At 36.9% G+C, this 20,501-nt stretch overlaps 1 protein-coding gene across 5 annotated transcripts; it reads left to right on the top strand.

Moving 5' to 3' along the window:
* Positions 1-2,712: 2,712 nt before the first annotated feature.
* palmdb (palmdelphin b) lies at positions 2,713-20,416 on the top strand. 5 transcript variants are annotated; one of them, XM_077624654.1, is made up of 9 exons: positions 2,713-2,870; positions 4,914-4,983; positions 6,064-6,144; positions 6,601-6,731; positions 7,427-7,541; positions 15,606-16,259; positions 16,326-17,934; positions 18,006-18,094; positions 18,188-20,416. In XM_077624654.1, exons 2-9 carry the CDS (start codon positions 4,936-4,938, stop codon positions 18,269-18,271), a joined length of 2,811 nt encoding a protein of 936 aa, XP_077480780.1. In that variant the 5' UTR covers positions 2,713-2,870; positions 4,914-4,935; the 3' UTR covers positions 18,272-20,416. The 5 variants fall into 5 exon arrangements, with proteins under 5 accessions (XP_077480780.1, XP_077480779.1, XP_077480778.1 ...); XM_077624653.1 differs by having other exon boundaries at positions 16,320-17,934; XM_077624652.1 differs by having other exon boundaries at positions 15,606-16,283.
* Positions 20,417-20,501: the final 85 nt, after the last annotated feature.

Genomic DNA, 20,501 nt, shown 5'->3' with positions numbered 1-20,501 from the left:
TTTTTGTGTGTTTTGTACTTTAGTATTATCCAGGCAACAATGGGCCAATATCATTCTCACAGCCACCTAAATATGGTATGCTGAACTTTTCTAGTGCTTTTCAAAAAAGCATATCAAGCAACGAAATTTAAAAAAAAGATATTATTTACCTTGCATATTGAAAGTAGTAGTATGTAAAAGACTCATTTTAGCTCAACCATGATGACTACAATCAATCCTAACAAATTGTTAACAATGTTATGAGCTGTGGTGTTTTTAATATTAATATTTTTTGTGTTGGTGTGCCTGTATTGTTCTTTTGAAATTCTTATATTAATTTGAAATTATGACTGATTTTATTGTTAAGGCCAGTGACCAAAGTGCAGGACATTGAAAGACTTTGATGTAATGATATTGACATTGAAGGTGTTGATGTGCTTGAAAGTACTGTTAAGTATTGCAAAGGAATAAATCTCATTACATTCTACTCAATCAATCAAATGCTTAGTGAAACCATTTATATCCAAACACAGAATTTCCCATGTTTTCTCAAAGTAAAAAAAACAGTATCATATTGTGTATTATTTACGCTTTAATCTTTGCATGGTTTATTCTGCATATCATTCATCAATGTTCTATATTTTTGTAGTGCAATAGCAGTCATTTATGGTAGCAGCTTTTCTTATCGTTTTCCTCCAAAACCTAGTTTAGATTTTTTATTGACCTGTACGCACAATGAACACAGATTGAGTGTTTAAACATGGTAAAGTAATACACTTGTTTGTACTAAAATCTGGATTTACAGTATTTTTCACTTGGGGCCTTATGTAGCAGCCCTTTTTTGTCTTGGTGTAACCAGGTTTAACAGTAAAAAAATAGAATTATATCTGCAGATTATGACACTTTTGCTTTTGTCCAAAACAAGACAAATGTGCAGCATCAATTGAATGTTTCCTGAATTTACAGCAGTTGGATTTTCGCACCTTGAAATTTGTTTCATTATTAATAGACTGTTATACGATTATTTGGTTTCTGCAGATTTATTTTTAAATCAGTATAACTGATCTGTGATAACATCACAATTTAATTTTGGCGATTTTTGAGTACAATGGTGCCCTATAATTCAAGGTAACCACTTGTTTTGAACCTGAAAATTCTTGATTAACAATCTGAATACTGAATAATGTTTGTGCTACCCAATACAATTAGAAAGTATTCCTTCAACAGGAGACTGAAAATAACTAGAATTTAGTCTGAACAAAACAAGGAATATGAATGCAATGTCTGTTTTTAAGAGGAGAGAGTAGATATTTGATGTTTGCACATCAAATAAGGAAAACTGTGAATTAATGCTCTCTGCATGAATCGTCTTGTGTTGCCACTGGTTGTGTAATAAATGTTGTTTTTGAGACTGTGATGAGCTGTATGAATTCTATGCACCGTGAAAAAAAATCTCATCTTGAGCGGAGTTTAAAAGGAGAAAATATATTATCAATAGTACTTTTATAATATGTTTGCTATCCATGATTCTAATTATACATATATCGTCTTTTTACGACACCAAATCTAGTTCTGATTTAGAAAAGTATGAATTGAAGCAATCCAATTTATTCAACTGAGCACGCTGATCAGAGTAGTTGATGAATTGTGCTTTGTCTAATGATTAAAGTTTGCTAATGAAACCGTCTGTGAGCTGTAATGTCATTTTTGGGGGGATTTCTTAATTTTATTGTTTTAGATTCTTAGTGAGTGGATAGGATAATTTACAAAGATTAATATGTTGATGACCATTAAATATGAACCCTCTCATTGTTTTCTCATTTACAATGCTAATTAAGCAATGATTCTCCATTGCAAGGTGCTTATTTGGTATAATTTGATTCTGGTTGTAGTTACATTTTTGGCCAGTAGACTTGCATATTGCACCTTGAAATGATTTTCAATTATTGATTTATATCTTATTTTTAACTGTAAAATTCCGGCAACCTCAGCTGTCAGTATTTTAACATAAATGTAATAGTTTGTTTTGTGGGGGGTCCAGTGTGTCATCATATCACACAAAAAGAATCACAGCCAAGAGCTGTGATATGAAGTAAAATGAGTCAGTGGCATATTAAAGATAACCCATTCGACATGATGGCCATCTTTTATGAATCATTTGAAAAGTGAGAAATACTGTGGATCACTGCCATTATATTCATGCACAGTCTGGACCTTTTGCTTCTTTATCTGGCTTAGTAGTTTGAAACTAAACTGTATTGCCAAAGTTATGCAAAGGTACCTATATGATTCCAGATTTTCATCTTTCGCAGATGATTTTTACATCTTCATAGATATGAGTTTAATGGGGTTGAGTCTTTCAAACTGATAAACCCAATGAAGAATTACAGTATAGACAAATGCATGCAATGTTATGGACCCTATCTGAGAATGACATTCTGAAGAAGAACATCTTGAATCTGTTCTTCCTCCATGCACCAGCTGTAATGTTGTACAAATTTGAGTGGGTAATGTTGCTATGGTAACAAAAATCCATCCATGTAATTCTGGAAAGTGGGACAGTATCTATTTCAAAAGCAGCACACGGAAAGCATTTCTATTGCATGCAATGGATTTAAAGTCTGATGGAATTTAGAATTTTTAAGTCGGGATATACTTATTGGCTGTGTACAGGTTAATTTGCGGAAAATATTTTGGTAGAGAAAGAAAGAGGGAGCGCAAGAGAGGGAATGAGCAAGGGAGGTGGGGTTGCCTTCCTGGCTGCCTGAATCTCTCAGCCTACACAATCTCCTCAACACAATCCCAAGCACTGTAATGATGTTGGATATGCTTTAAGAGTGACTTATTTACCACAAGCTCTGCGATCTACTGAAGGACACACAAAACACTGGGTGAGTTTGCCTTTTGATACTCTCAGCTAAATACCTGACAGTTTATTTTGGTGTTTAAAGCAATGTAAGGGGCACAACTACATATTAATTGTGTTCTGTGTGTTTTTCATTCTCTAATGCAGGTATTTTTTATTCATTTGAATTATTTGTAACATCTTTGCAGAGTTCTGACTCCAACTCACTATGAATCAAATGTGAACCACACACACACACACACACACACACACACACACACACACACACGTATACAGACTGCAATCGTGTCCATATAGTCACAATAATTTTACAATGGGACCAAAGTTTGGCAGTGGTAGAAAATTTGTAAAATTTTCACTATAAGACTATGCATTAATATTTGTATGGGTCTTCATTTTATCTGTATTATTTTCAAAATTTTGCGGGTGTAAACCAAAGAACATAAATAGTACTACTTATATTACTGGAGTGATTATATGGTATTGATATTTCATACAAAATAGGATAGAAATGAGCTAATACTGCTCGCAAATACACAAAGTAGACCAATGTTGGGATGTTTATTTAGAGTACAGTAGCTATGAAAATTTCTAGAAAATAATTATGTCAGTTGCATAAAGCAAATATATTGATTATGAACTCCTGGAAATGGAATCCATTTTCTAAAGCTGCAGGAAGGCTACACCTTGCTACATGATATTGACTGTGGTAGCAAACCGTAGTATCTGTTGGTCAATACCTGTGCTGTTGAGCTAATGTGTGACCAGTTAATCCAACACAGATCAGATTAAGGAAGGGACAGCAGAGATTACAAATAAAGAGGACCTTGACTGAATGGCAAGGCAGACAAGCAAGTATTGGGGTCATGTCACCTGGATTGGCGTCTGGCGAAGATCACTGACCGGTCAGCCAGAGATAAAAATAACAAAGCTCTGCTCAGACTTTCTTCATAGATTACAAAAGAAGAAACATGTAATTAAATGTTATAGTAATTTGAATTGCATCACTTTAAGAGAATCATTAGAAGTTCCCAAGTCTTAATTTTCCACATTTTTTTCCAAATTCTATGTCAGTATGACTCATACGCATTTTATGTTTTTATTCCTAACCCGCAGTATCCGGTTGACGTTCTTTTATAGTTACTGTAGACTCGCTGGTAGGCTTGGTATTTTTAGCATGTTGGATCAAACCGCCATGGTGCCAACAGGTGGGCAAGTACTCCAACACCATGACCTTTACGAGCAACAACTCCAATTCCTTTGCATTCTTCTCTTTGCCTCTCAACAGCATTTCTAGGTCTGCAGTATCTATAGGTTTGTCTGTTTAAACAATCACACCAACTGCATTGAAAATCATACAAATGCTCAAAGGCAAAATCACATAAATGTACTTATGCCTATTACTAAAATTTCAATACCAACGAGCAGCTGCCACTTAGCAAAGACAAGACAGCTCATAACTCTTTGAGCTATGGATGTTATCAGTTCATTCATAATTGGTGTATGGAAATTTGAGCCTTGCCAGTTCAACCAGTTAATAACCTTGACTGGAGCTCAGAGTTAACATCATTGTTCTGCCCAACAATTCTAATAAAGGCTGGTAAAAACCTTTACATTCTGTCTAGTAAACTCTGCAATGTAAAGTCCAAATAGAGTGACAAACAAACAAAAGAAATTCAATGGCCACACTGCCTGATCCAATGAAATCCTGACTGGTCCATCAATACTGACCCACACTATGTGCTACTGGGAATCGATGACCCAGTGAGAAATGATGCCCTTGAAGCACCGAACAAAACATGAAAAAAACCTGGAAATCGTAAAACCAAATGACACTCATAAACTGGTATCTTTCTGCTGAGATAGGTAGACAATGAATGGTTTTAATGATGAATGGATTAAAAAGACAGACAGACAGATAGGCTACCGAGCAGACTAATCTTGTAATGATACGTCTGTGTTACTATTTGAAATTATGATCCTCATATCTTGCCTCTGAGCAGCTGGCAAAAAAAGACAGAACTTGTTGAAATGATTGATTTAAACCTAATATGAAATTCTTTTTCAGATAAATTAGTGCTTCAAAGAACATGATGGAAGAAAAAGACTTGCTGAAGGAACGTCTCCAGGCTATCACGGTAAAGACTTTGATCATACTATAATTCACTCTGCACATTTTTTTTTTGCTTAATGCTATGCAGCCAATACAATCACAATTTGTCCAAATCAGTCTAAACAGCATTCACGATGCATCCCGAAAAATAAAAGACTATAAATTGCATGTGGTAAAGCTTTCTAAAAGACAAAACTCTGCTCATAAACATTTCCTTGCTAGGGAATATTTCCTTTCAGTCACGGATATTCTCCAGCATGTACAATCATTAGTTGCCATTGGATTTGTTGTTTTGGCAATTCTGTAATGACCATTTTTTTTACTAGTAAAAATAGAAAATATGATTGTCTACTTCTGTGCTATTATTCATTGAGGATTGTGAACAGATGGTGGTATCATCAGAAGCCCATGGGGCCACAGATACATCTTTTTATTTCTACTTCCAATGTTCAAACACTTAGCTTGTCCAGGGTTACATGGAGTTGGAACCTATCCCAGCTGACTTTAGTTGAAAGCCAAGCAGAATGGAGTCATCACCAGTTAAACACTGTACACTGGACATATAATGCAAAAAAAAAATAGTGATACCGAAAACATGATTTACAGATTTTTTTAAAAACTCCATCATTCGTACTGGTAGTGAACCACTAGAATGTAATGAATTATAACGTCTTTTTGAATAGAGAAAAAGGGATTTACATGGTTTAGCCGTCACTGGTCACACAGACAATGATCATCCTTGACACAGTCAATGTCAGACAGGTCTAAAAATAATAGAAGACGAAATTAAAGAGATCTCCTTTCACTGGCGCGTAGTGCCATGCTGATCCTGGATCCTTGAGCTAAATTCAGGCAAGAATATCCTACCAACATCCTGTGCATCACATCAACATTTCCTACTCAACTAGTAACAACACACTTTGGAGCAAAATTTAAATATGGAAACTAATACACCAAAGGTGCATCTGGGTGAGGTCATACTCATAAATCAGTGGCACTTTTTGTTTATTTATGGAAGTCAATTCCCAGCTGTCAACCCCAAGGTTGAAGACTTTGACCTAGTGAGAAAACAACAGGTGTAAATGTGTTTCACTTTCTTCAACAGGACAAAAGGAGAATCCAGGAGTATATTGCCAAGAAACGAAGAGAAATAGAGGAAGAAAAACTCAGACTTCAATACATAAAGGTATTTTGAATGTCTCTGTTTCATAGAATATTCAACGTGAGATGCACATACTTGCCTAAAGCAGAATTACTTGATAGTTTAAAGGATGTAAGAATGAACACAAAACAGTTTCAAATATACAAGATACACACTGCACACTAACACTACACTAACAATTCTAGTGCTTTAATCAGAAAGTGGGTATTTCACCCAGTCTAAGTGGTGTATTTACTTGCATTTGAAAACCTAAACTCACTCTAATCATGATAAATAGAACTAAAGAGACCACTGATTATCAAAACATTAAATATTTCTATACGACTGCTCCTTCCAATTGGCTTCACTAGAGATTTGATGAGTCAATATTTTTAGTTTTCTGCATCACCTTGAATAGAGTGCGCACTTTCTGAGCTTTATTATTCACATGGGACGGTGACCAAGCCTTGCCTGAATACATATATGTTATTTAATTGACAGAAAAAAGCACTCAGGGAGCAATGGCTGATGGACGGTTTGTGTCAACAATCAGAGGAGGAGCAGGAGGCAATGAGGCTGCAGGCCGAGGATGAAAAGCAACAAAGCGATCAACTGCAGAGCAATATCGACAGGTAACTATTCTCCGATTCCCTCTCTGTATCTTTAGTAATTGAGGCCACTCCACTTGGTCTATTCAAATACTGCACAGTTGCCTCAACTCCAATGTGTCATTTCAGATGACACATCTGTGTTGCTCACCTCATTTTTAAATGCGTGCAGAGATTTGAAAACGCAACCAAAAATACACAACAGCAGTGTTGTGATAGAAAAAGAATCACACAGATTGCCAAGCGCACTTATGTTGCAAGCTATTGCACTGAACAACGAAAAATCAGTAAGATTGCTCAAGTACATTGGAGAAAAGGCCTAGGATACTGCATACAGGGGCGGAGGCAGGGCTACTCTCTGCTCAGTAATATCTGCTTTGGGAATAAAGCAGAACAAAGGGAATCTGCAGGGGTAAAAATCAAGGAGTGTCCTTGCGTCAGAGAAAAATCGAGGCGAATGCGATTAGAATTACCAGCCAAAAAGGCATATTAAAAAACTGTCTATCTAAAGTTGCAAAGAATTTTTTTTGTTTTTTTGTTTTTATTTTTGTTATTGCTAGTGTTACAAAGTCACAAGTGGCCCAGATATCCGGACTGTTGCTTTGGATGTGGAAAATACTGTACTATATCGCTTTTGTGTAGGACACATCGAACTGTTCTGCATCCAAATACATATTTTCCTTTGAAATGCTTCTCATACAGCTTCTGTTATTCACTAGGATAGAAAAGGAGATTGAGGCCTTAGAAACAGAGGAGCAAAATATCTCTGCCAATGAGGAATTTGTTCTGAAGCGATTAAAAGAAGTGGAGAGGACACCGGAGGACATTATCAAGGTAGGCAGAGCGAGGAAAAACGAAATAAGTTTGTGTCAATGATTGCTTGTTTGCTTGCTGGCTTTGTTGGTGCTTTAAATGCAGTAGAAACTTAACAGAAAAGTTTGATTAGAATTTGCTTTTTCCTAAGGGCAATGTTGTGAGTTCTAACAAACCAATTATTGATTATTTATTTGTCTGTTTGTTTGTTGTTCTTATTTGTGCACTTTGTGGTGAAAGCTTTAAATGTCATTATCGTTGTATAATGACAATAAAAGCATTCAATTCAAATTCCATTCAATTTATGTTAAGGACTTATTGCATGGAATTTATTTTACAACATATTCCAAGGTTGTGAATGATTATGTGGATTACAGCAAGAAATCGTTTTCATCATTGATTATAAATTTGGTGAATTAGTGTTCATTTTCATTTAGAAAAGACTCCAACAATATAATAATTTCTGGAGTAAACAGAAAACGGCTCCACGGCTGCAGCATTTTGGACTCGTAGGTTTCTTGAGAGACTTGCCAGAGGATCTTGAGCATTACAATAATCCATCCGAGAGGCCACAAAAGCAAGGACTATTTTTTTTCTGCATCACCTAGCAGCAATAAATCAGAATTATTCATGTTGCGCAAGTAAAAGAAATGTTGTCCTTGGCATTTCTGGTATGTGGGTATTGAATGATAAATACATTTCTAGGGACTAGCAATATCATTTCAGATTATTCTGGGTTCAGTGTTCCTTTAATTGTTGTTTTCCTAAATGTATTGGTACCGCAATGCTTTCTCTTTTTATTTATCATAACTTCCTATCACAGTGGCATTGACTGTTAAGAAATTCATAAGTTTAAGCAAGATCCGAACTGTCAACAAGGATTACAGTGCGAATACGACTGCATGGGGATGGCTCCATCTACTGTGTGTAAGAACCTAACTATATATGAATGCTGAAGTCACTCACAATCATTATTTTATCTCGACCAATTACTCGGCTTGGTAAAAATTCTAATAAGATTTAAAGCAAGTGCGATAAGTGCCTTTAACTATTCCACTGTTTTGCCTTGCAATTTTTTTAAGGGTGTATTAGTAATCCTGTGATGTTGACTGCTTACTTCTTGTATTATTTTGATATTCAAGTGTACTCTGTCTTCAAATGTAGGGGTTAAGTATGGATTTCTGCTCAGGTAAATATGGTACTTATGTTGAATTTGTTTTTGTATGATTGCTTTGCTTAGACATAAAAAGTACATGTTTTTAAGAAATATGTACTGTGTAGTTGTTCCTCTTGTGTTTGGGCATGCAGAGCATTTTTGTTGAGTATGAGCCTTGCTTCATGAGAAACACTGACATGGGTTTTTTGCGCATTAAAACAACAGCAGGGTGTTCTTTCAAGTACTACAAGTACTAACCATGGTTGACATTGGTTGTAATAATTGTAAGACTATAAGCACTGTTCAATGAACAAGGAATTTTGAGTTTAATTTTGAGAACTGATGGTAGGAGTTGTGCTTTTTGAGTAGTGCTTTTGTACTGGATATTAAGAAAGTCTCCATTTTGCATGTAAATGGTGATGTTGATTTTTTTTTTGCATTGAGCTTATAGCTAACAGCAATAAAGGCACCAGAAAAAAAAATCTCATGGCTTTTTAGAGTCATTCAATCATTTTTAGATGCCGATTGCATTTTTTCCCCACAGATTTGACCCACGATTCGTCACTACGGCCCGCAGAAATCCCATTACTTTCCCCGAGGGCATCAGCAAAAAGTCTGAGTCCAAAAAGTGGTAAAGAATTAAATCCAGGCACAGACAGAATTCACTTACTCTTATGTGGAGGCTATTTATATTTTATTCGGTTATGATGTAACATACCATTTTAGCTACCCGTCAATTTTCTGTTTTTAATAATTTGAGGGATCTTGGAGGAAATTTAGGTATCGAAGAAAGGCCAGCACTGTAGGAAGATAAATTCAAACAGTGAAGATTTGGAACTAAATCTAGTGAAATCCAACAAAAGGAGACTGCTTCTTATTCAATTCATTCGAACACACTTTTTTCTTCAAATAAGAACTAAAATGAAAATCTAAATTCATTAAACACATACCATACAGTGATGACTTAAGATAAGGGTTCTGTTCTTTTACACGAACATGTTCCCAATTCAGAGACTCCTACTTTGTGACTTGTTTACTGTTAGGATAGTGCACTTGTATCTCAATTCCCCTGATCAACTTCTCATGTCTTGAAGAATTCCCAATTTAGGTCACGAGTATCTCAAGGCATCACTGTATCTGGGATTTATTAAAAAAAAAAGTATAAGGGCCTCATTTTTTGCTTTTCAGCGACATTTGCATTGGAGATCAGTGTGGAGCACGATAAAAGAACAGGAACAAGTCAAGTGGTTTCCGCAGCAACCGTTACCCCAGAAAACATTGAAAAGAGAGGTTTAAAGGTGTTTGATGATGGACGTAAATCGATATACGCTTTAAACTCTGAGGAAGGGCCACATTACCCTGGTGTCGACAGTGAAATGACATCCCAACAGGCGGAAGAGCTTCTACGACAGGCAACGGATGAGACCGTACCTCGTGATTTGCAATTCCATCAGCCCGTCTACTCGGCTGCTTACCTTGGAACAAGCAGGCTCTCTAGACCAAATACAAGAAACGAAGGACAGAATCAAATGCCCGTAACATCCATTCATCTTGCTGAAGAACAAACAGAAGAAAAAATCCATGTCCAATCTGTCCGTGAAGAGGAAATGGTAAAGTCTACCAATCACATTCAAAGCTCATCCAATCCTCTTATTCCACAGATTTGTTCAAGCCATCACGAAAAACATATGAACAGTGATACAAACAGTCTTGTCACAGTCAAAGTCATTTCTGAAGAAAAGCCTCTACCGCTTATTTGCAAAGACATAAAGGACAGTAAGTCTTTTTTTCACTCTAGCAACGTTGTCGACAACGAAACAGGACGGCAGGAATCTCCACCTGTTACCATGGTTTTTATGGGCTACGAAAATGCTTTGGATGAGGACGATGTCGACGTCCAAGCGGAACTGGTGACCGTAGGATGTAGCGATGATGACGAATTTGAACATGAGGAATTCCTTTCGTACCACCCAGAAGGGTACAGGAGTAAAGTGTTTCAACCTGAAAATGCCAATTCAACCTGGAACCATTTAGGGCACCACAGGCCAACATTTGTTCACAAGTCAGCGAACAAACGGCCAGCTTAAAGACCTGTAACTTGTCATGACTAAAAATTATGCATGAAATTCAGTTCCAAATGAATGTCTGTCTCAATCTTAGTGAACTCTCTCTCTTTCTCTGACTCAAGTAGAGAATCAAACATGAGCAGCATGTCTTCACAGGGAGCAATATCAGATTTGTAAATAACTAGAGTGTTCAGTGTGTACATAAAATGTTAATTTGTACAAATGGTAACAGCTGCATTGACATCAGAATGTACTAACTTATTTAATTACTGCAAGACACATCTGCTTAAACTGACAAAATACCACTCAGCCATTTATTATTTCAAAATTTCCCCATTTAAAAAGAACATTAGTTACCAACCCTCCCACCTCAAATAATAATTTGTTTATTATTCAAAGCTGCTGGCATGTTTTTATGACTCTAAAGGTAATATTTGAAATTCACTGCATTAAGAATTTCCAAAGAAAATGGTGGTGGAGCGGACTGTTTTATTCAGCGCATACACATGGATTTACAAAATGGATAACAAAATGACTAGGGACTCTTTAGCCCTGTTCATAAATGAACAGTTTCAGCTCCTTTTGTAAATTCCACATTTAAAAAAAATCCATTAACACTTTTCTTCACTCGTGTAAAAACTTTGTCCTTGCTTGCTTTTCCTTTTCTGTGCTGTTGTTGCATAATGAGAAGCAAGGAGGGGAGGGGGCTTTACAATTTTTCAACTAATATCAGGGGTACAGTTATGTAACTGCAATATCTTTCAATAAAAAACACTGAAAAAAACTATACCTTTGGGGTCATGTCTGTAGCCAGACATTTTCTTGGAGTGAGGCATTTTTCTGCTTCATATACTCACTTTGTTGTTATATCAATGTTGGCAGAGCACTGAGTCATGCATTAGTCATTTTTCAAGATATTTTTCTTACCTAAACACAACCCTAAGGCATGTAAAGTTTTCCAAAAATCCCAAATATCCCTGCAGCAGAGTTGTTTTGATGTTGCAACAACCTTAACCAATATTGAGAACTCACTAGCAAGTTTTTGGAACATCCCAATGGTCAAAGAACTATGTATTTATTCAAGATTTTTGTAAAAATCCTGCACACAAGGGTCTGACTGGTTACATTTTGTAGCGGCGATGCAATTAAATCATGCTTTTAAGTGGCCAAAATGAGGCAGGTGGCTCCTATGAGGATTTGTGTGTGTGTGTGTGTGAGGACAAAATGGAATCTCTTTCTTGTGTTCATCAATGGAAGGCCAAGTATTGGTCGCCTTTCTTACACCCCTTTCGCAAGCCACCCAATCAGGGACTGTAGCATCCAGGCAGAATGGTTAGATTGAGGCTGCTCTTGGAAACAGAGCAGAGTCTTGTGCATGAGCCTGCCACTTTGTCTCAGGTAGGTCCAATAACGCAAATGCAAATCAAAAAGAAAAGTTTGGGAGGATTTTATTTTTGTCGAAGGATATCAGATGTAGCTGCAGTAAAAGGAAAATCTCCCATCATCCAGGCTTGCAGATTGATTGGATTGTGTTCTGTCGCAAGCTGAATATGTGAGCGGAATCTTGGAGTGTTTTCTGCAATGACTGCATTTAGAGTGAGGTGAAAAATAGACAATTTGTGGCAAGATTGGTTATGAATATGGCAACTTTTGAGCTCAGGTTATTTGATGTGATTGCTTTTTTTTCTAGATTGTAGTACTGCAGCATGTTTTCTCATGTGAGCCGACTCATATTGCACTGTAGGGAAATATAATTACTGTATCTTTTATTGTCCAAGGATAAATTATTCTTTTGTGTTATCTAAATTGTTTTGCATATACATTTTGGGCAAAAAAATAAGTCTGTATCCTTAGCCCTCTTGATGAAATTAGTTATTAATCAAATTAGGAAATACATCACACTGTTTTCTACTCTCTTAAACAATATTTTCACTATAAATTAAAAGTGGGGTGATATTTTGTAAAATCCCATAAATACAACAATGCTTTTTGGTCTATTCTTTCCTGTATTTTAGCAGAAGCTGCCGCTGAGACAATGGCAATGACACACTTCTAATTTAGTTTTCTGAGCAGTGATGGTACTTGCTCCATCCTCTCTTTTATCCGGCGCAGCTTACTTACGACACGCATTTATGTGAGCGTAATTTATACCAAGCTGTGGTGGCAGACTCAAAGAAGCTTTTTAAGAAAACTGCTTCTGTGGTACTTTTTATATGATGACTGCCTGAATTTGGATTTCCAGAAACAAGAATATTGAATCCACAACTGCCCAGAATGAAATTGTGGTCCACGAATAGATCCAACAATTATTCTAAAGAATATAGGATTAATAAAATATCTCATTTTTGGGTGCCTTGATGTTTCCAATAACAAAAATGTGTATTACAGACAATACACTTGACTGTTGTATAATATTTGAACTGGGCGATTTTAAAATAGTATTAGTTTGAATATTATTTGTTGTCTTATGTGTAAAGATATAAAATAGAACTACAGCCCAATTGGAAAAAGGCTTATTTTAGCCAAGTAAATACTGTAATGGGTTAAGAAAATGCAAATTCACCTTTTCTGGAAGGGACATTATTGCATAATAGATACAGGGACTGACTGAATAGTCTTTATTTCTACCTGGAAGTAATGAAGTTTGTAAGTTGTGTACATCATCCATTTTACGTTTAAATAATAAATGATGCCATAATATATGACCTCTATACTTCTGTTTTGGTACCAGTAATAGTTATATAGTTGTCTTCATTTGTATTGGTTAAAGCTACAAATAATTCATAATTTCTTTTGCAAATGTAAACTTTTTATGAAGGGTATTTGCTGACTTGGGGAAAGATGCAGCAATTGCTGTAGAAGGCTAAAATGTAGGCCACGCAGCTCTTTGGGGAGCTTTTGTTGAGGCTTTGAGCTGGAGAGAGATGGTGGGGTTTAAACATTAATTTGACATCCTTAAAACCCAGCTTGATAGCTGTGTATTAATGCGCTTACTGCCCTTATTAGTTATACAAAAAAAGCACACTCGTAGAACGATTACTGTCAGTATTTGCTGACTAGTGTTCAATTAAACTGGACAGCAACAAGAATAAATACTCGAATGGATTTCAAAAGTGACTTGATCTGAGGGGAAGTCTAGAGATCAGTCCTCGCCGCAAAGTTGCAGGTGTTCCAGATTGGACGCCAGTCTAGGGGGCGGATGGTGTTAAATAGTGTTAAATTCCTTCAATTGTCTCGTCTGGGATGAGTGGCTAAAACATGGGCTGTGCTTTGCAAGATACAAATGTCCGTGGCTATTTTTTGTTCGCCATCTGCTGCAGATTGTTGTTGAGGGACTTTGCATGGCTAAGAGTAATAATTGGCCAGTGTTTTTCTTTGGCTGTCTCGATACAAGTAACTCACGATAAGATTTTTATCGTAGAAAAGTGCAGGATTTTGATCACAACCTGAACACAGTATTCCTTCTCAGTCACAGTCCACTCATGAGTTGGTGAGTGGGTGGTGGAGGAGGTGGCAGATGAGAAGTGCAGTGAGTGTCGCTGCTAATGGTTACCATGGCTACTCAGTCTTTTACACGTGTGTGTCCTTGTAGGTTTCTTTGTTGTGTGAGTGTGTGCTCTAATACCCAAATGTGTCACAGCAAGACAGTTTGAGCTTTTTTCATCTCTGAGTTGAATTGAATTATGTTACTCTGATTATTACTTTGATACAAGAAGAAAAATATTGCCTGACACGTCCAATTTTGCTTGTAATCATACAGAAGACGATGCTCAGGTGAAAAATTTGTCGTAATGTGTCTGAAAGGATGAGTTCATTTAGTCTGTCTTGCTATAAAGTCATTTTTTTTGTTTATCCATTTTTTTCGTATCACATTGTTCTTTTTTAGGGCATCTTTCGTAATAATATAGTTCTATTCAGTTTTGTATGCTGAAACTAGATACACTGATGTTTGCTACACTTGCTAAAAAAAGTGAAGACATGAAACTGGAAGATGTAAAAAAAACTCTGTTAAGAAAAGAATAAACACTGTGGAAAAAATAAAGGCACTTTTTTCATATTTGAAGCTTATACCAGATGTGTAATCATCAAAATGTACAAGGGGGGATTATGATGCATAATAGCTTTTTATAGGGTTTACAGCAAGAAATTTCAAAATTGACATACAGCTCTAATAAGAATGATTAAAATACTAACAGTACCCCTTTAATAAGCACCATGAAGCAAATGGAATTTCTGCTAATTAATGTTGGGACAAATTATGTGACGACTTTGTGAGAGAGTTGCCAAAATTGGATGTTGCTATGTGGAAAAGCGCATCACAAAAGCATGTTTTTAAGTTCCGAAAAACTGACAGTAATGGGGAAAGAAGTGTTTCAGGATTCATCCGCTGCAGCCCTCTTACAATGTGTGGAGGCAGGCAGTCCTCCTGTCTTATATAAGAGCGCATGTAATGCATTGAATTTTCCTGCCTCCAAGCTTATCCGTTACGTCTTTCAATGGATAACCTAATTAATTGACATAAAAATACTGCGGCAACATCCCTCCTTTCCTCATCACGCTCCCCTCGACGCACACACTTGACAAACACAGCCTATTTCTATCCAGGATACTGAAAGATTTCCCCTTACAAAGTTTTAGGTTTCAAAAGAGCCTCTAAGAGAGATTAGGGGCCTTCTAAGACACTGTTCAAATAAAATGCTTTGCTATTATGAAATCAAATTGCTGTAATTAGATTTCCTTTTTGGGATGATTTTCCTTCCAAAAATGTGGCAAAGTACAGACTACATTAATTGTGGCTAAGAGTGCTTGACCCACTTCATTTAAAGACTGTTTTCCATCTCTTTTCTTTCTTAATTTATTCAGAAAGCTACTTCAGAGATAGAAGATTCAGATGGGCAAGAACTAATCAAAGGTTTCTGCAGTTCAGAGAAGCCCAACGTTGACATTGACACTATGGAAACCGCTGAGTTACCTGAAATGGACAACAGTGAGGAGCTCACTATGGCTGATTCAACAGAGAAGGAACTCGATTTCAATATTGACAATGAGCAAACTAGTATTATTACCGCTCCATCGGATTTCAACGATGAATCAAGTTCTAGCAACTTCTCACCCGACTTGGTGACCAGCACACCCAGTGTTTTGCCCGAAAATCCTGAGACCAGTGTTTCCAATGATATACCAAGCCATGAGGAAAAAGCAGCCATACTAATTGAGGAAGGACATGATGAACTCCAAAGAAATGAGTCTATCACTTCTTCTGTGTCCGACACACTGTCCAGTGCTGAAAGTGTTTACGAAAATGAGGCTCATTGTAAGACACAAGAGCAGGAATTAGAACAGCATTGTACAATAGAGAAAGACTTTGACCCCTTGAGTGTCATTGAAACAGAAGAGGAAGAGGTCGAGGTCAAGGAAGAGGTCGAGGTCAAGGAAGAGGTCGAGGTCAAGGAAGAGGTCGAGATCAAGGAAGAGGTCGAGGTCAAGGAAGAGGTCGAGGTCAAGGAAGAGGTCAAGGTCGAGGTCAAGGAAGAGGTCGAGGTCAAGGAAGAGGCCGAGGTCAAGGAAGAGGCCGAGGTCAAGGAAGAGGTCGAGGAAGAGGTCGAGGAAGAGGTCGAGGAAGAGGTCGAGGAAGACACGTATCGAGAGCAGGCAACAGATCCACAACTGTTGCTAGATGATGACAATGAACACATTTCTTGCAATGATGACTATCAGAACTTGGAGGAAGATGAAGAAGCAGAACCCGAAGTTGAACTTTTTGAACCAGTTGTGTCTGAGGATTTGATGCAAGAGCAGAACATAGAGGATGCCATGTCGGACGTATCGAGCGAATCCTGTCGTTTTCTGGATCCTGATGAAGTCGATGATTGCCTAAGAGTTGAAGTTGCAGCCGCTTCCTCTGACAGTGAGACAGACGAAAAATGGAGAACAATATTTTCCTCTTCTATAAACAAAGAAGATGACGACTCCTATTTGGACAGCCTTCAATTAAGCGCACAGGAGCTCTTTGTGCAGAAAGTGGATGTGATCGACTCTGAAGACCAAGATAATGACCACTACGACGACGTCCAAATTAATGTTCCGGACATTGAGGAAGTGCTAGAACAGCCAGACACTGAGTCTCGCTCGACACCTCCACAAGATGTGAAATGTATCTCTTTAAGCCTTCAATGTCTGTCCAAAATCTCAGAAGATGAAAATGAAAATGGCAGAGATGACAGTAATAATCACAGCGCTCAGGAAAATGAATCTCAGAACATGATGTCAGAGACAAACAGGAAGATACCCAAAGACTTTTGCGTGATACAAGAAACAACAAGTGAGAATGTTAGTACAGAGCATGTTGACTTCCAGTTGACTCGTAAACAGTGGCGGGCAATGGAAGAACAAACTAAAAACAAGGCTCTCATACCCACAGTCAGGCAGCCCAGTTTGCACTGTAGTCACAACTGCATGTACACACCGGTCCGAAACATTGAAAGAAGCAACAGGAAATCCCAGGATCTTGAAAGCCTGACTCTATCTGGGGATTATACGCACATTCAATTCAGCCCATGCTCTGAAGATTCTGGATTGGATGACTCCAGTTACAGGTCTCCTAATGATGACTTTGAAACACCTGTTGAAAGGGAGATTCGCATATCAATGGAAAGAGAGGAGAAATTCAGAAAGGAAAGGGCTCTGTCCAGTATGGGCAAATCTGTGGACGCTACGTTTGGCGCCTCATCACGAGGAATCCCAAGATCCATCAGCACCCCTCTGACACCGTCATTCATCATCACCTCCTCTCCCACAAAGGAACCCCTAAAAAGTGAAACGTCGCCAACAAATGTGATCATCCTCGACCAGAGTAATGATTCCAATTCCAATCCCAGGCACGGTGAATGGTGTTCTGAAGACTCTAGCTCAAACCTCATCATTTTAGAAACGTCCAATCTGATCATTCGCAGTGCTTCGGATTTCTCTCTCAACAAAAGCTGCGAGCCGCAGGAGAAAATGTTTATGAGTAACCCCTTTTTCAAGCTCCGTTCCAGAAGCTCAATGTCACTGGTGGATGAGGAGATACAAATGGTGAAACAAAGAGAGGAAGAGCTGAGAAAAGAGAGGGCTAATCTTTATGGCAAAGGGAGGTTTAATGACAAAAGGATGTTATCCAATAACTTGGGCACTTTATCACTAGACAATTCAGGTAAACATTTGTCTATAATCAAGATTGTGTATACCGGTTCACATTCACTGACAAATATTTTCTCTCATTAGCTTCTTTGCCAATGAAGTGCAAGTCCTCGCCGTCATCACCAATGAAAACACCCAAGATGGACCGTTCAACTTTATCCTGTGATCACAGAGTATGATTCAGCTCGAAGTAGTACGAGTACAAGTACTTGTACGTATCATGAAAGTCTGGATTTGACTAAAGAAAAACATTTTGTCTTTCTCAGTTTCCAGAGGGCTACATTGCAGGAAGACGCAAGAGTTCCATGGCTCTGCGCTGGGAGGCAGGCGAGTTTACAAAAAATGAATAATAAGATGTCAATCATTATTTATAAGTGTTGAACATTAAATGCCGTGTTGCCAATATTCATCGGATTTTGTGATAGCAACTCAATGTTTCGGTATTGCTTTGAGCTAGAAGAAAATGCTACATATTTCAAATGTTTGTTTGCTGCATTCCATTGGAAATAGGTTAGAGAGCACTTTAACAATCATACAATGCACAAGGTGTCTTATGTGTATGGATGTAAAATGTTTTTTTGGATTAATACTAGTCAAGTTGGGAAAAATAGAAAGCTAGAACATATAAATCTGTTAATAATAGTTAACTTTGGAAAAAAGGTTTGGGGCAAGTCAGGATAATATATTACAGGTATTACCAAGATAAAACGAAAGTAATAATTTTATTGCGTATGCCTCAGACGAAAGAGCACAAAGAATGAATTGACGCATGGGAAAGTGCGAACGTGTGGTGATGTACAGTATAGTTCAGGATTTCTTCAAACATAGATCAAGGTTTAAGTGACATTACTGGTACTCCGCTTCCAGGTAAATATGGTAAAGTTCCAATGTTTTTACATCTAATTTCGAACCATAGAGCAAAAATAAGAAAGCACAAATAATAATAATAATAGTTTGCCTTTGCACAGTATTTTATTTTTCATGGAATTATACACCTGCCTCAATTTAAATTGGAAAATACTTTGTATTGAAGGAAAAAAATCCAAAGCCTTAGTTCTAAAAATGATGTCTGTAAAGCCAAAGAATGCAAAGTGGACAGCTTCTTTCTTATTGCTGGGGAGGGTTGCATGAGCCTCCAATGAGCATGGATGTTTCCTTGTGCTATTTCCCACATACTACATACACATCTTGAGATCTAATCAGATTTCTGACGCATATTTAATTTCGGGAAACGTGTTCACATATTTCTTTTTCTAATGTAAAGACTCCAGTTTGAATGTACTCCTAATATAACCCTAAAGTGACCTGGATGTGCAGATGGTATTACTAGAAGTATAAATGCATTTGTTGGAGAAAACAAAGATGTATTTTCATAAATAATTTGAACAGCACTTTCTAAAACAGAGACTTTTATAGAAAAGTAGGTTCATTGAGCACACTTTTAAAAGGCCTTTTTAGTAAATAAAATATCCTGAATGGGATAAGTGATGGAAAATGAATGAAGTGCAGCTGGCAAAATTTGAAAAAAAAATCCCTTTACCAGCTAAAAAAATGTAGACAATATTGTCCCATACAGTGCAACAAAAAACTATATATTATTTATTGAATCAACAAATAACTGTTAAAGCATTTTTGTCATGTGGCTTTTGTAAATACGTACAACAAAATAAGCGTTCACATAAGAGTTTTACTGAAATGTGTGTGGATCGAAAACCAACGTGTTGTTGATTTCCATCTTTGTTATACCACTGTTAATACCTTAAATGTGAAACATATTTATTGACATATTTTGATGTTAATATCATATAAGCTATTTGGGCAAATGCCGTGTTCTGCGTGTATGTATTATTATGCCAGTTTGCCACTTTGCCAACTTCCTTAAGGGTGAGCTAAATGTTATAACCTTTAAGCAAAAACATTGTTACACAGACTTTTCTCAAATGTGCCATGTTATTTTTTAAATGTATTTATTTTTTAAATATCAAAGAGTTAATATATATTATGCTGTATGTACATTCAAATATTTATAGAAAAATTAGGAAGAAATTGAGACTAAAAGCACTTAAAGAAGACATGCTATTTTTTAAATTCAAAATCTAACTATGGCAGTTTCATGATTTTTGGATTGCTCACACTATAATTCTACTAAAAAACCTTTATTTAAGCATTTAAAAAGTCAAATTTCCAAAATATGTACCCTTGTCACTCAATTAAAGTGATGCTGCGGTATAAAATATGTACTACAATCAGATATTTTAGCTCTGGTTATATTTTCCAATTAGGGCCACTAAGATTGGTGTTTTTTGGTCTTGGAGTCAACGTTTCCTGTGTTGGTTTACATTGTTTAAACAACTGTGCATCTCATAAACTGCTTGCTTGTGTTTCAACGTTCTGTTAACGTTTTCTGCTATGGTTTTTACAGGGCAAATATTTGGAAATTATTATTGCCCATGCAAGTGCAAGATTTGTGCAACAATAAAATACTGCAAAATCAACACAAAGCCTGTTTCTTTATTTTGGACTCACTTTTGAAAATCAGATTTCTGTATCTTGCTATTTCTACATACATCTGCATCCAAA

The sequence above is a fragment of the Stigmatopora argus genome, chromosome 17 (assembly GCF_051989625.1).
Source record: "Stigmatopora argus isolate UIUO_Sarg chromosome 17, RoL_Sarg_1.0, whole genome shotgun sequence".
In the NCBI taxonomy this organism is placed as follows: Eukaryota; Metazoa; Chordata; class Actinopteri; order Syngnathiformes; family Syngnathidae; genus Stigmatopora; species Stigmatopora argus.
This window is presented reverse-complemented; position numbering and strand designations above follow the sequence as displayed.